This window comes from Arachis ipaensis, chromosome B09 (assembly GCF_000816755.2).
Source record: "Arachis ipaensis cultivar K30076 chromosome B09, Araip1.1, whole genome shotgun sequence".
Classification (NCBI taxonomy): domain Eukaryota; kingdom Viridiplantae; phylum Streptophyta; class Magnoliopsida; order Fabales; family Fabaceae; genus Arachis; species Arachis ipaensis.
The window spans coordinates 105573963-105589584 of NC_029793.2; the positions used below are offsets into that span (position 1 = coordinate 105573963).

At 34.8% G+C, this 15622-nt stretch overlaps 4 protein-coding genes across 8 annotated transcripts in view; 2 read left to right on the forward strand and 2 right to left on the reverse strand.

Annotated features, from left to right (window-relative positions):
• Nucleotides 1–7676, forward strand: part of LOC107617496 (guanine nucleotide-binding protein subunit gamma 2) — an 8406-nt gene extending 730 nt beyond the window's left edge. The window contains exons 1-5 of one of the 2 annotated variants that reach the window (XM_021110415.1): nucleotides 3621–4177; nucleotides 4261–4404; nucleotides 7026–7078; nucleotides 7174–7218; nucleotides 7312–7676. In XM_021110415.1, coding sequence (XP_020966074.1) covers nucleotides 4270–4404; nucleotides 7026–7078; nucleotides 7174–7218; nucleotides 7312–7396 — 318 coding nt within the window. In that variant the 5' untranslated portion in view covers nucleotides 3621–4177; nucleotides 4261–4269 and the 3' untranslated portion in view covers nucleotides 7397–7676. Of the gene's footprint in view, nucleotides 1–3620; nucleotides 4178–4260; nucleotides 4405–7025; nucleotides 7079–7173; nucleotides 7219–7311 lie in introns of those variants that run through there. The other variant, XM_021110414.1, reaches the window with a different exon arrangement.
• The window catches only part of LOC107617495 (ADP-ribosylation factor-like protein 5), an 11763-nt gene continuing 3895 nt past the window's right edge, over nucleotides 7755–15622 (reverse strand). The window contains exons 2-4 of the mRNA XM_021110413.1: nucleotides 14540–14571; nucleotides 8988–9222; nucleotides 7755–8248 (exon numbers count right to left, since the gene is read on the reverse strand). Coding sequence (XP_020966072.1) covers nucleotides 7889–8248; nucleotides 8988–9179 — 552 coding nt within the window. The 5' untranslated portion in view covers nucleotides 9180–9222; nucleotides 14540–14571 and the 3' untranslated portion in view covers nucleotides 7755–7888. The remainder of the gene's footprint in view (nucleotides 8249–8987; nucleotides 9223–14539; nucleotides 14572–15622) is intronic.
• LOC107615737 (putative B3 domain-containing protein At1g78640) lies at nucleotides 10180–10998 on the forward strand. The gene has a single exon (XM_016317775.2). It carries the CDS (start codon nucleotides 10248–10250, stop codon nucleotides 10866–10868), a length of 621 nt encoding a protein of 206 aa, XP_016173261.2. The 5' UTR covers nucleotides 10180–10247; the 3' UTR covers nucleotides 10869–10998.
• On the reverse strand, nucleotides 12355–14571 carry LOC107617493 (ADP-ribosylation factor-like protein 5). 4 transcript variants are annotated; one of them, XM_016319260.2, is made up of 3 exons: nucleotides 14543–14571; nucleotides 14119–14329; nucleotides 12355–12946 (listed from the first exon to the last, which is right to left on the reverse strand). In XM_016319260.2, the coding sequence occupies exons 2-3, from the start codon at nucleotides 14308–14310 to the stop codon at nucleotides 12587–12589; spliced, it is 552 nt and encodes a 183-aa protein (XP_016174746.1). In that variant the 5' UTR covers nucleotides 14311–14329; nucleotides 14543–14571; the 3' UTR covers nucleotides 12355–12586. The 4 variants fall into 4 exon arrangements, with proteins under 4 accessions (XP_016174746.1, XP_020966070.1, XP_020966069.1 ...); XM_021110411.1 differs by having other exon boundaries at nucleotides 14119–14353; nucleotides 14540–14568; XM_021110410.1 differs by having other exon boundaries at nucleotides 14119–14356; nucleotides 14543–14563.

The window sequence follows — 15622 nt, forward strand, 5'->3', positions numbered from 1 at the left end:
AAAATAAAAAATATTCTATGTATTTATATTTTAATATACCAAATAATAAAAATTATCTATTTTAAAAAAAATAGAAAGAAAAATAAGGACAGAGCCTCATTTATAGTAAAAAGGCAATGATCTCTCCAAGACTTCAATTTATTTTTATGGATTATATATAAATTTTAGTTTAGCTTGAAATTTTTATTTTAACTCATTTTTCACGAATTTATTTTTTAATTTTTTTTCTAAAATTTAACCTAATTCTACCGGTGGTAAAATTGCTTATTAATACATCATGCTTTATAAAGGAAAAGCATCAAACAAAGAGGAAATATATGAAATCAAAATTTGAAAAAATAATTTGGAAGAGTCTCTTATTAGTTATTATAAACAGCGATGCTATACTTACAAATTTTTTTAATAATTAAATTAGTACAAATAAAAAAAATGCACGTATATGTTATGGATAAGTACTTTTTTCGTCCCCAAGGTCTAGGGTCAAAATCAAAATCATCCCTGACATTTTTTCGTTATTAAAATCATCCTCAACGTTCAAAAACGCTTTAAAATTATCCTTTTTACCAATTTCATTTTTTTATTACTAAACTACCCCTCTCATTAAAAAAATTATAAAATAAAATAAATATAAAATAAATAAAAAAGAAAGGAAAGAAAGAGATATAAAGAGAAACGGGGGAAGAGAAAGAAGGGGGTGGCTCTGCTCGACAGTGACGGTGGTGGATCTCAGTGGTGGCGGCGGCGTTTCTCGGTGGCAGAGGCGTGGCGGTGGTTGAGCATGGGTTTCCCCTCTTTCTCCTCTGCTCCCGAGCTCTCTCTCTCTCTCCTCAGATCTCGCTTGCTCTCTTTCTCCTCTGGCTCTCTCTTCCTCCATCGACCACCATGGCCACGGCACACTCAACGGCGGCAGCAGTTCGGCGATGGCCCAACAACGACGACGACGAATCCCTTGCAGCAACAGACGCAATAGTGAACAGCTCATCCTCTCATTCGCGCTTTCTCCTCTCCATTTCGGGCTCGATAACGGTGGCAGTTTTGCGGCGGATCTTGGGGGAGGGAAGGGAAGTCGCACCGCCGTCCTGCCGCCTGTGATCCGCCACTGTTCCTCCTCCTCGCCCTCACCGCCCGCTTCTTCTTCTGTGAACTGGATTTTTGTTATAGAATTTCTGAATTTTTTTGTGAAATTTGTTATGAAATATCTATAATTTAATTTTTTGTGATTTGGCTTAAATTTGGAATATTATTGTTGCTGAATTTGTTGATTATTGTTCAAAGTGCATGTTGGGTTCTGATTTCAAAGTAAAATTTGTGATTTCTGATTTTTTGAATTCTAATTTTCTGAGTTATGATTTTCTGAGGTGGGGGTGGTAGTGGGTTCTGGTGTTGATGATGATAGTGGGGGTGGTGGTGGTTCTGTTTTAATCTTTATTTTCTGACAGAAAGAGGCAGGACAACCAAAGATGGAACATAGAACAAAGGGAGATATCTCTGTATGAACATGAAGGCAGGCTCAAAGAAGTTCATCAAGGCAGTAGCCGTAGAAGGCAGGGTGGACTTAATGGCAGCAGCTATGAACGCTTTCTTCAAATACTTGTCCATTGCAAGAATAAGCCACATGAACACAATCAAATGGAAGAGCCCAACTACCTGATCATTGATCAACAACAAAATAAGGAATGATTGCCTCTTTCCTGTTTGTATTAAATTGGGGGTGGGTTTGGGGTGGAGGGAGAGACGAAGAGATGCTGGGTGTGGGTGGGGGGGGGTTTTATTTTTTTAATATTATTTTTATTAATAGTTAAGGGTAATTTGGTCTAAAAAAATAGAAAATGACGATTTTATAACGTTTTGTAACGTTGAGGATGATTTTAATAATAAAAAAAGATTAAAGACGAAATTGATTTTGACCCTAGATCTTGGGGACGAAAAAAGTACTTATCCCTATATGTTACTATTTTTTCTTTTTCATGTTCTTTCAGTACAGAAATTTTTATTAGAAAGTACAAAAATTTATTGACATAGCACAAATTTACACAAATTTTTTTTTGCACAAAGCATAAATTTATTGATATAACATAAAAATTTATGTACATAGCACAAAAATTTTTGTTTTATAGCACAGAAATTTTTGTACATAGCACAGAAATTTTTATTACGAATGTAATTTGTTGATTAGATGAGTCAATATTTTAGAGATATGGTCCTTTAAAATATTTTGTGCTGAATATAAAAAATTTCTGTGCTGTGCGTCAAAAAATTATATAATGTGCACTATAATTTCTGGTTGGATGTCAATATTTTGAATATGTAGTCTTTAAAAAAATTTTGTGCTATGTACTAAATTCTCTATATGGTGTATAAAACTTTTATGCTATATATATTTTGTTAGTTTAGTGTCAATGTTTTAGGTATGTGATTCTTTAAAAATTGATGTGTTGTATATCAAAATTTTTGTAATATGAACATATATGTAGAAGAAGAAGATGATAATGAAGAAGACGACAACGATAATGATGATGATAATAATGGAGGATAAAAAAAAAGAAATTATACAAAAATAAAAGAAGATGATGTTAAAAAAGAACAAGAGAAGATGAGGACGACGATTTCGACAAAGATCACGAAAGGGGGAAAGGAGATAGGGGTGGCAACATGCACCCTATTCGTGGGTACTCAATCCGACCCCACTCGGTCGGGTAGGGTTGCCAACCCGATCCGCAGCAGGTTGGGTAGGGTGCGGATAGGGTTCTCGTGCGGGCACCCTATATATGTATATGTTATATACTTATATAAAAATATGTTTCAAGTGGATGTTGAAATAAAAACCTCTCACTAAATACAAAAGATCCTTAGCCACTAAAAGAAGATCATTAATTAATAATTTAGTATTTTTTTATATGAAAATAAGTTCTATTTTAAATTATTATCAACTTATATAATAATGTTACATCTTTTTTGCAATTTGCGGATAGAGTTGGATATCCGTAAATTAAGAACGGTAGAGTTAAGGTTGAGATATTCTCAATTCGCGAATAGGATAAGATTGAGTTTATATAAAAATCTCGATCCGCAGGTAGGATTAGGATTAGCTCCAAATCCTACGCTACTCTACCAATTACCACGCTTAAAAGGAGAAAAAAAAAAGGATTAGCAACAATGCATATATATACATATATTTAAAGAAGCAGAGCGCTATAATTTAATTAAATACTTAATTTAAAAAGTCACACAAAAAAAAAAACTTAATTTAAAAAATATTTGGCCATGTGATTTTATTGATTACCAAATTGAAAGAGCAAATGGAAAAGGGATAAAAAAAGTAACCTTTGTTTTGTCTGTTTGTGAACGTTTTACGGTTTTAGTACCATTTTTTTATTTTATAACTCTTTCACTCACCACACACTAATCAGAAGAAAAAAACCACCATCACCAGTCACCACATGAACCACATGAGACTACTTTCAGTCCTCAAAACTCAAAAGAAGCCTCAAAGTTGGAATGTAAAGGAGAGAGGAAAATAATAAATGAATTTTTCTTTCTTTTTTCAAAAAGTTAATACATAGAGAAAAAGACAAAAAAGACATCACCCAAAAAAAATTGGAGAAAACAAAAAAGGAAACAGCTTTTTCAGTTTTTCCTCCTCCAACTCCAACACAGCACAACAACGACAACTTCAACACACTCTTGAAACCCAAGTCCTCTATTGTCTATTGACTCTATTCTGTTTTTCTTTTTTTCTTTTTTAATTTTTTTTATCACCCCATAAAAAATAAAACCAAATTCCATTCCCAATGTGAAAACAATTCCAAAAGCTTGAGCCTTTGAATCATCCAACACACACCAACACCACAAAGCTGAAACCTTTTCTTCGTTTGCTCTTATTCTTATTCTTATTCTTATTCTTCTTCTCTCCTTCTATTCCTACTCTTCGTCACCAACAAAACACATCTCTGACCTGTCTCAATCTGTGTCTTCAAAGTACAAACCTTAGTTAGATCCACTTGGGTCTTTATTGCAGAGGCTTCTTAATGGCCAACTCTTGATTATTCATGGGGTCGATCAAAGATTTCTGTGTCATCCTTGTTCTCGTCAAAGATGGAGCCTTTGCATTCAAATATCCCTTCTTTTGAATCATAGGCTTTGTGGGTCATCATCAACTGTGAACTTTTCTGTGTGGGTGGGTGGAAGCTAGGGATCTTTCATTTCTCATTTCTTTTCCTTCTGTTTTTATTCAATTGCCACCATTTTTATATTTTTAAGCCTCGGAAAATGCAATCAAGTGGGCCTGAATCAACAAGCCCCATCACAAACCGGGTTCAGTCCTTGTCTTCTGCTGAGACAAGAGGGAAGCATAGGGTACATGCAGAAGTGAAGAGGTTGGAACAAGAAGCAAGGTTCTTAGAGGTATCTTCTTGTTTTTTTCTCATCGTCAATCATAATGTTTTGGAGCTTTGTTATTTGGTGGTGGTGTTGCTCATTGGTTTTCTTTTTGTTTGTTCTCTCTCTTGTGTGTCGTTTACTTGTTAACCTTGTGCTTCTTTTTTTTTTTTCTCCCTATGGTTTGCTTTTGTTCTTCTGTCTGTTATGGTAAAATGGTATGTGAAAGTTTTGAACTTTTCTTTCATTGTGATGTCAATACTGTTAGAGACAAATTGGTAAACAGTGCCTCTGTTGGTAAATAGGTTAACATTTTAGTAGCTTTTGATTCAGTTTATTGATGGGGTAATGTTCTATCAGCTAGATTTTTGAATTTGATCTATGGAATTTAGTAAAACGCATGCTATGCAGTAAAACTTTTCTTACTATTGCTGGCAATCATAATATTTTTGAAGCCTGACTTTTTTACAAAGTTGTGACAATATCATTTGTGGATTTAATTGTGCTTAGTGAATTTAATATGCTTTTAGATGGCAATTTTGTCTTGAGAAAGAGGTATGAGTATGGACATTGAAGCGGAGTCTCCGTCCAGATTCCCAGCACAGTTGTTGAGTCTTAACATTAGAATCCCTTTTTTTTCTACTCTGCTTCTTTTATTTTATTTTATTTTCTAAACAATTCATATGCAATATAATCATTCTCGGTGTATTGTCAATTTTATAACTGTAATAGTAGATTGATGATTTGAATGACAAGCTAAATGGATATTCTATTAATTTAACTTCCTTCTAATTGCATTTGAGCTGATTGGTGTTGCTTACACTTTTTACTTTTACCTTTTTTTCCCCTTCATTCTGTCAGAAATTGCATGTAAGTCCATTTATTAGTGTCAAGGTGCATAAAATCTCTTAGATGACTTACAAATTAAGGGGAGTAAAGTCTCATTGAGATGCATGATTTTGAGTTAGTTCGTGTTAATGTAGATGATGAATGTACAATCTTCCAATGACTTCCATTATGTTATTTTCTGAGACGGGTTTATTTGAAATCGGTATTCATTCGAACATAGGTCTCACAGTTTACATCTCTCTCTCTCTCTCTCTCTCTCTCTCTCTCTCTCTCTCTCTCTCTCTCTCAAACTATATTTTGGAAGCTTTTGGTCCTAAACATTTTTAGCCCAAAATAAGTTCATCCAAATACACAAGTTATTTTCTATCAGTAATTTATTGGTTTAGCATTTTGAATTTTTCATTCAGTTATTAACATCAACAACTGAAACATTCATCGCGGAAAATAATTGATTCAAGCTGTCAATCTTAAATTGTGTCCTGATTCTGGAAGTAGAAGTTCTTCTAGCCTTATGATGCCTCTTTAAGAGAAAGTAGATAGAGATTAAGGTAACTTATTCAAAATTCTGTGAGCATGAGCGACCAAAAGTTGGAAAATTAGATCAGCTGTAATAAGGTTCACTCTGTTGAATTGTGGATTGAGGAGAATCCTGTATGAAGTTGATATAGATCGAACTGAAATTAGAGACCCTTTTCCTTTGTTGTACTTAAAACATTCTAGTTTAGTTGTACAACAATCTGGAAACATCACATTTGGGGTTTGTCAACCTATATATCAGAATGAATTCCTTTTTGTGTTCATGTTCTGAAAAGTTAAGGATACACAATTATGCAATCACCACTGAATGTTCAGAGAGCTAACGAATCCTTTCTGCAATTATCTTTGTAACATCAAAGGACATGAGGATCAAAACAGTACTGCCAGGATATTTCATGGGCTCCCTAGGCTCTTTCACAGATTTGTCAATTGATACGGTTGATATGGGCCACAGTAAGCCTTTTCAGTTAATAGCAGTCATTGTGTCGAACAACAGTTACATCTTTTGCATATCAAGTCAATTCTTAGTTGAGATTAGCTCCATTTCAACATTTGAGGATTGAAGCAAGCATTAAGTTCTCAGATTATTAGGTTGACATCCATATTAGTTTCAAAACATTCTTTATGGTGGCCAGCTGTGTAGATTTGTTTCGAAGTGGATGCAGCACGGTATATACCCTAGTGTCTAGCAGAACCTCATTATTAAGATTCTTCTATAATTCTGAACACATGGTTTTCTGCATGCATTTATAGGTTTCAGAATATTGTGTGGGGCTGCGGTCTGCCCAGGTCCTAATACATGCTTTAAGAAAGAGAGTTGCTAAGTGTAGCACTAGATGAAAGACTTGCAATTTCCGACATTGCCTTTTACCTTCTCTTTTTTGTGTTGCGTATGTGTCATCGGTTTCCTGGGATGGAACGAAGATGGTTAGCTCAAGGGTGTAGGTGAAGCAGAGCCTGGTGGAGTTTTCATCATGTAAACAAACAATCCTTATTGTGATCTTAGTTCCAATTTGAGCTAAGCTTCTCCGGAATCAACTTTTTGTTTTTTTTTTGTTTTTTTTGGTTTCACTAATTACAAATATATGCTCATATTTTGAATATTCCGCGGAATTAAAAGTGCTTCGTCATTGTGTTGCTTTTGCTACAAATCTGTTGGTTTGTTTTAGTTATTTTCATCCTTTTCACATTCCTACCATTTCATTCTAGGTTTCTAAGTTATGCTGCAACTGTTTTTAACATTCACTATGAATCGAATGCAGGAAGAGCTTGAACAACTTGAAAGGATGGATAAAGCATCTGCACCATGCAAAGAGTAAGCTTGGAAACAAAAAAAAAACAAAAAGACTATTGCACATTCAATTCTAGTATATAACTCCTAACTTCCAAATGGTACTTTGTTTTTTGCAGAACACTCAGTAATGTGGAAACAAGACCCGATCCGTTACTACCAACGTAAAAATCTCCCTATAGCTTCATCTGTTTCAGTTGCATCAACTGTTTGAGAATTGTGTTCTAACAGAAGTTATGTTCATTCTAATTTGGCAGAACTATTGGCCCCCTAAATCCTTCATGGGATCGATGGTTTGAAGGCCCTCAAGAATCTAAAGGCTGCAGGTGCTGGATTCTCTGATGATCGATGGATACCTGCTATATTTCATTGACCAAGACCTCACCAAACACATTGCTACAGTTTTACCCTTTCTTTTCTTTTTTCCTTTTTTCTTTTTCACCCACCTTCTTTGATCCAGGATTGAGCAGAGAATTTGAGAGTTTTGAAACAGTATTGTTATTGGCAAATTTTAATGGAATGCTTCCTTGTGCAGATGACAATTTATAGTATAAACATAGCTATATGTGCTTCAGATCATAATTACCAATACCTTAATGATTATTTGAGATTTTTTCTTTCCTTTTCACCACCATTGAATGTATGGTAAATAGAGTTTCAGTTTGATGATGCCTTTTGTTAAACGTTATACTTCACTTATTGAAAAAAAGAAACTGAAACCAATGTACAATTAGCTTGTGTGATTCTCAAGTATAAAATGATACACAGATTCTTTATCACTCAACACATGAAAAATTGAATCTCATCCAAAAGACTAGAGTAACCCTTGTACAATCATGTTGGCACTTTGCCAGTTACTCGGCCGGCGATCCATCCAAGACCATCATACAACCCTTCTCCGGTGAGGGCACAGCAAGCTTGTATATGCCAATCATGATCCTTGATACTGTGAAGAGATAGCGCATCAGTGATCTCTGCAGGGGTCATAGCATCCTTGATATCTTGTTTATTAGCGAAGACAAGAATGATAGAATGCTGCAATTCATCATGCCCCAGCAATCTGAAAAGTTCGTCTTTCATGATAGAGATCCTCGCTCTATCGCTACTGTCTATCACAGCAATTACTGCATGCGTTCCTCGGTAATATGTTGCCCATGATGTTCGGAGTCTTTCTTGTCCGCCGAGATCCCAGACCTGAAATGAATGACACAGAAAGAAGTACGTAAATAGATTGTAACAAAGAAGTGACAAAATCAAATAAAGGCCAAATCATTTATGAACTATGACAAAACAGAGGTTATATCGACAAAGACATCCTACTTCACATATAGAAGCAAGAGACAATATCGAATCGAAAAAATGACCGATTGCCTTGGAGTCAGAGAATCAAGGAAGGCAAACATTCCTTTGGAGATAAAACATAACAAAAAGAAGTAAAAATATTGTGACAGGGTTGTGCCTGGTCCAGTGGTCCATCTATTTATAATCCAATTCTTCCGTGCCAAGAAAGATTTAGAAGAAATTAATACTTACCATGTTTGGATACCCTAAAGCATTCTATTAGAAATCACGTTTATGTTCGACTTCAAACTGGAAAAATTGAAAAGAACAACAGAAAACGTTTTCTTAAACCAAACAGACCCTAAATATCTCTTAATATATTCACCTATAGTTTCTCTAAACCTTGCTAAAACCTTTAGCTATTTAAGTATACTCCATCTTCTACAAGCCTTCTGCATCAATAAAACTGACTCCGCCTATTATTTCTATTTCATCAGACCAGTGAGAGGCTAAGAAGCAACATTATATATACACACACACTAACAATGCTAAATACAGAAACATGGAATGGAAGCATTGAAGCAAGATAAGCACATTAAAGCAAAGTGAATGGTGTGAATTGATGAAAGAAGGTTAAGTAAGTGAAAGGCACCTCGAATCGAATGTTCTTGTAGACAACCTCTTCAACATTGCTACCAACAGTAGGGTTGGTAGTGACAACCTCACCAAGATGCAACTTGTAAAGGGTAGTGGTCTTCCCAGCATTATCCAAACCAACAACAACAATCTTATACTCCTTTGCAGGGAACAACATGAACCAGAACCGCGATGCCATTGCCCCCATCTTCTTCCAATTCCTCTATCTGCTCAAACACTTTGAGACTATTAATCTAAATCAAACACCAATTCTGTTAAAACCCCATTAATTACGAACACAAAAGGGTATGTGAAAATCTAAACTATCACGAAAAAAGCATGCAACTTGCACCGAATCAAATCAAATGAATTTTAAGGGTTAGCAGATCGATAATATAATTCGGATCAATTAATATTATTTAGTATCGATAATATATCTGAGTATTTATAACCAGACTCTGATACCATGTTAAAAAGAAGAGATCAAACTGGAGAAAGGATTTGTGTATTATTGAGTCTATTCAAGTTGTCTATTCAAGTTGTGTTTGAAATAATACAATATAAAAGAGTATTTATAGGTACTAAGAGAATCGTAATAATAAAGACGTAATCTCCTATAATAAATACTCAGATATACTAAATAATACTAATTGATCCTAATTGATCCTAATTATATTCTAACAGATCAAATGCCAAAATATAAAAAGGGCATGAAGGAGAAAACAAAATCGAAAAAACCATGGTTTGTCTTGGCAAACATAAAATTTATCTTTGATAAAATTCAAAAGATGTGTTCGATTTAAAATAAGATAAGATATTAAGGGCCCGTTTGTAAACTTTAGAAGTAATTTTTTTTTATTTTTGACTTATGAAAAGTAGTAGTATTAATGTCTGGTCCAATTTTTAAAATTAAATTACAATTTTTTAAGAAGTTATTTAGAAGCTTATAGAGAAGTTAAAAAAATGACTTCTCTCATAATACTTTTACTTTTCATTATATTTCTATAAAATAAATACTTTTAGAATTAAAAATCCAAACACAAAATAACTTATTTATAAGTTACTTTTAACAGAATTATTTATTGTTTAAGTTATTTAATCAAAAGTAGCTTAATTAAGTTCGTTATCAAGGGCCTAAATGATTGATATCATTGCTTAGATAAATGATATAACTGATTAAAAGATTTAGATATGAATGATAAATGAAATGGTACTTGAAACTTGACTTCCCGAAAATTAGTATATATAGGAGAGTATGGGTTCTTTCAAATAAGAAATGCAAAGTGATAATTATAATCCAAGAATGATGATAAAGAAGAGAAAGAGTTGCTGCTTGCATTTGAGATTGAGAAGTGGAGCGGAATGCGATTCTTGTGATCAAGAAAATTATGATTCTTTCACTTGCTTATCAATGGCGGTGGATGCATGTCGTGAACAAACCTCTTCATGTTTGGAGAGAATCAAGAAGAGAAAAAGGGAAGAAAACAAGAAACCGTCGTTTTCATGGGGATGTTCAACTGAGCTAATGATGTATGACGATCCATGGAAGCTGAAGAAGGTGCTGAACAGCAGCGACGTGGGGAGCTTGAGTAGGCTGTTGCTTCCGAAGGAGATGGCGGAGCCGCTGGTGGCAGCGGTGTTGGGGTACGACGAGAACCAGAAAGAAGGAATGGAGGTCGAGATATGGGACGTTGACACACAGTCAATGCACAGTCTTGTGTTCAAGAGATGGGGTTCTTCTAGAAGCTATGTCTTCATGGCCAATTGGATTAAAGACTTTGTCAAAAGAAGGTCTCTCAAGTCCGGCCATGAGGTTGCCTTCCACTGGAATCCTTACGCCAACCGCTTTCATTTTTCTGTTCTCAAGGCTGCCACAGAGGAGGATTTCTCAAACTGAACTATTTGCTTTGGAAGAGGAGATGGAATTTCGGAGGGAGACGAAAGGAGGAAGAAGAGAAGAGATTCTTTTATTATTACATTTGTTAGTGTAAATTTTGCAGAAAGAACATGTCTCTTTTTCATTCTTTTTAGGCAAAATTTTTCAGTAGTCTACCTTCTTTTACTTTCTCTTCTTCAATCCTTGTTTCTTATTATCATTAACACAAAATTGAACTATACAAAACTTTTTTTTGCAGACTTGCCTTGTAACAGATATATATTATATTTCTTTTCTTTCTCTCTTTCTCTTTGTTAAGGGTAAAATTATAACTAACTAATACCTTTCATAACATTCAGAATGATACTTAGAGGTTTTTTGGCGTTACTGGTAATATTATTAAGTTATTAAAAGATCGAGTCTTAATTTTGCATTATTTAAAACTAGTGGAAATTTATTCTGTATGATGTTTAGTTTGTTCTTAATCCAAACTTGGTCCCTGCAGACTGGCAGACCAAACAACGTTTGTTAGGTTTTATAATTAAAGCTAAAGATTAAAAATTATTTGGATAAGTTATACTGAAACCAGAATCGAGTAAATCTGGTTTAAGTCAAAAACAACTATGGGATTTTCTCACTCTAATGTGATCCTTTGTTCTATTATGCCATGCTGCATAATTTATAGGGTTACAAGTCCAGGGTTGGTAGCTCTCAAAACAAGTTCGGCATGATCAAGCTCTCTAACTGACATTGTTTTGTGCATGTGTGTTTAGGTTTTAGTAGTGGCAATTATAAATAAATTGCAAATGTTGATTCCTAATCTACACTTTGCTTTATTATTCCAATACTTGCCTCTTGGTTTGGGTGGATCTCTGTCTAAGTGTAAAGAAGAAAGCCTAACAGCAGTAAGGAAATAGTAGCCAACATCTTAGGTGAATGACAGCAATATAGTAATGTATTTTACAGTTTTATGATAAATTTTATACGTAGCTTTCTTGCTTGACAAGTTATGCGGTTGACACTTTGTTTCGCCTGTGTATACTAGTCATGATGCTTCCTCCATCTGACTCTCTACATTGTTGCAGATGCCAAAGGAGCATGATTTAGTTTCATTGCATACTCAATTCCAACATCATCCTGTTGCAGCTACAAAGGACCTAGTTGAACAAAACTTCCAAGATGGTGGTATGGACAATGATGACCCACATAATGTTGAATCCGGAGAATTAAAGAAGCTCGATAGTTTTGTAATTTATGTTATTTCGGAATAAGAATTTAAATTGTGATTTGTGTAATTTTAGAATAGGCATTTGAAGGGGTATTTGTATAATTTTGCAACCATCTAATGACATTAGACAAAGAATTGGTATGGAATTTTCTCCTTTAATTGACCATGATAAAAGTCCATCAAGGAATTTTCTCCTTCTAGCTTCAAAAAATAAAATAAAATAAAAAAGAGAGTACGGTGTTTTTTTTTTTTTAAAGTATTCTAGCTATTTAACATCCAAACATAAAACAAATTCTATCATAATCGATTTTAAAATTTCAAGTATATTGTATACATATATAGTCAACTATTGAATAATCTTTCATAACTAATCCAAAGACACTTGTTCGGCTTGAATGGTCGACTCTTCAAGGTATAAATGATACATATACTTTTGTAACTGATCAGTAATCACATCAATTCAGTACATGAAAAATGCATCTCGTTGAAAAGACTCCAGCAAATCCTACAATCATGATGGTGCCTTGCCGGTTACTCGCCCGGCAATCCATCCGAGACCATCATACAACCCTTCTCCAGTGAGGGCACAACATGCTTGTATATGCCAATCATGATCCTTGATGCTGTGAAGAGATAGCGCATCGGTGATCTCAGCAGGTGTCATGGCATCCTTGATATCTTGTTTATTGGCAAAGACGAGGATGACTGAGTGCTGCAATTCGTCGTGCCCCAGCAACCTGAAAAGTTCATCCTTCATAATAGAGATCCTTGCTCTATCGCTACTATCTATCACCGCAATCACAGCATGTGTTCCTCGATAATATGTTGCCCATGATGTCCAGAGCCTTTCTTGTCCGCCTAGATCCCAAACCTGAAATGAAGAAAACAGAGTGAGTAATACGGTCACCACGCACAGTAGCAAAGCTTGGAACTGAGTTACAACATGCTAACTTCATGAAAATATGCAGAATGTATATTGTCACCAGGAATACAGGACAAATTTGAAAAATAATTAGCAAGAACTCGAAGGAAGGTTGAAACTGTCAGCCTCTTTACAAAACCAAAAGAATAGAAGTAGAAACATAGTTTTAAGTCATAAGGAGATGTCTTCCTTTTCAACTGTCGATTTAATTTGGGATAGTATCATTTTTCTTAGCTTCGCTTCAGTGCTCATGACATGTTTGATTAATGGGGTTTCTTTAGCCGATATTCAAAGAGATTGGCATGCACTGTTATAGCTAAGTAAGCTTTTTTTTTTCCCATCTTGATTCTTGGCTAATTCCTTTTGTATCCATGCAAGGATGGCCATCTTTTGGATGTTCTCTTATTCTTATAAAATTTCTTCTTCTATCCAAAGAAAGGTCTAACAAATGTTATCATCTTCCAGTAACAAACTAACCCCGTCCCTTCCTAACAATATACTAATGTAAAACAACTAAGACAAAATTAGTAACTGGTAAACTATTGAGAGGAGATCATTTCCACACAAACAGAAACACCCAACATTCAATTTAGTAGGCCAAAATGGTGTTTTGATATTTTGAGACTTAAGGGTATCCAAAACAGTCTTAGAAAACAGAGAAATAACACATGAAAACTGATTAATATTCACAAATTTCGTCAACATCTTCAGTACACACGTTTCATCCAACTATCTCCAGAAATTATGTTGGAAACCCAGAAGTTTGAAAGACTCAGATGATACCAAATGCAGTCTTTAGTAATTACCCTGTCATGCACTCATCATTCAAATTCCCCCCCCTCTCTCTCTCCCCTCCCCTCTTCTTTTTTTCTTTCTTTTTCTTTTTTTCTTTAGTAAGACCTTTTGCTGTATATGTTCTATGATAATCTATCATTCAAGCAAACCAATGAAAGACTGAGAAGAAACATTTATACACATACACAAACCCCTACCCAATCACCAACAATACTAAATAAGTAAACAACAGCTAGATGAAAGGGAAGCATTGAAGCAGGATAAGCACATTAAAACAAAGTGAATGGTGTGGATTGATGAAAGAAGGTTAAGTAAGTGAAAGGCACCTCGAATCGAATGTTCTTGTAGACAACCTCTTCAACATTGCTACCAACAGTAGGGTTGGTAGTGACAACCTCACCAAGATGCAACTTGTAAAGGGTAGTGGTCTTCCCAGCATTATCCAAACCAACAACAACAATCTTATACTCCTTTGCAGGGAACAACATGAACCAGAACCGCGATACCATTGCCCCCATCTTCTTCCAATTCCTCTATCTGCTCAAATACTTTGAGACTATTAATCTAAATCAAACACCGATTCTGTTAAAACCCCATTAATTACGAACAAAAAGGATATGCGAATATCTAAACTATAACAAAAAAAGCATGCAACTTGCACCAAATCAAATCAAATGAATTTCAAGGGTTAGCAGATCGATCAAATGCCAAAATATAAAAAGGGCACGAAGGAGGAAAACAAAATCGAACCTGGAAGCGGTTTTAACATAAGTGACACCGTGGCTGCTAACTAATGCCTAAGGTAGCCCATATATGTCACCAATTAGCAAGGTTGAAAACTATGGCCAGTTTGGATTGGTTTTCAAAGAAAGTATTTATTTTTTTTTTATTTTTGAGATAAATATTAAATTAGTATTCAAAAGATTTAGCATTAATAAAATAATATCTGATTTTTGTTATTGATAAAAATAATTTTTAAAAAATTTTAAAATTTGACAAAATTATAGTGAACAAAAAATGTTGATGTGACCGTCAGAAGAGAGATCCGATTCGGCGACGTTTCCGATCTTCTTCTTTTTCTTTGTCATGGCGAAAGGGGACGCATCGGCGAGGTGCTGCCATAGCGGAGGGGGCGCGGAAGGGACACAACAGCGTGTTGAAGAAGAAGAAGCGGCAAACACGAGAACGCGGCGAGGTACTGCTATGGGAAAAGAGACGCAGCGGTGTGCCATGGCGATCTGGTGGAAGGAGATGCGAAAAGAAATACAACAGTGTGTTGAAGAAGAAGAAGAAGCGGCAAACACGAACAACGTGGCGGAATGCAGCAGCGTGCCATGGCGGTCTTCTTCTTCAACTGCCATGACAAAGGGGACGTAGCAGCGTATTGAAGAAGAAGAAGCAGTGAACACGAAGAAGAAGGTTGCCGAAAACGTTGCCAGAGCTTTCTGCCATCATCGTAGCTTTTTTCTTACGGCCACATTAGCGTTTTCTATTCATTGTGACGTCATCTTTTCACGGTTGGGTGATTTTGTTAAATTTTAAAATCTTTCAGGGGCTATTTTGTTAATAACAAAAGTCAGGTACCATTTTATCAGTGCCAGAATCTTTCGAATGCTAATTTGATATTTATCTCTTTATTTTTTTTAAGAAAGATATTTTTTTAGCAAACAAAAATTATTTTATATTTGGATAGACTTTTTAAAAAGAGTTTTTAAGTATTAAAAATATTTTTTACTTCTACTTTTTTTAAAAGCAAGATATTTTTGATTTTTAGAAAAAAACAAATAATTTGCTTTTATAATAAAAGTAATTTTTCTAAAATACGTATCC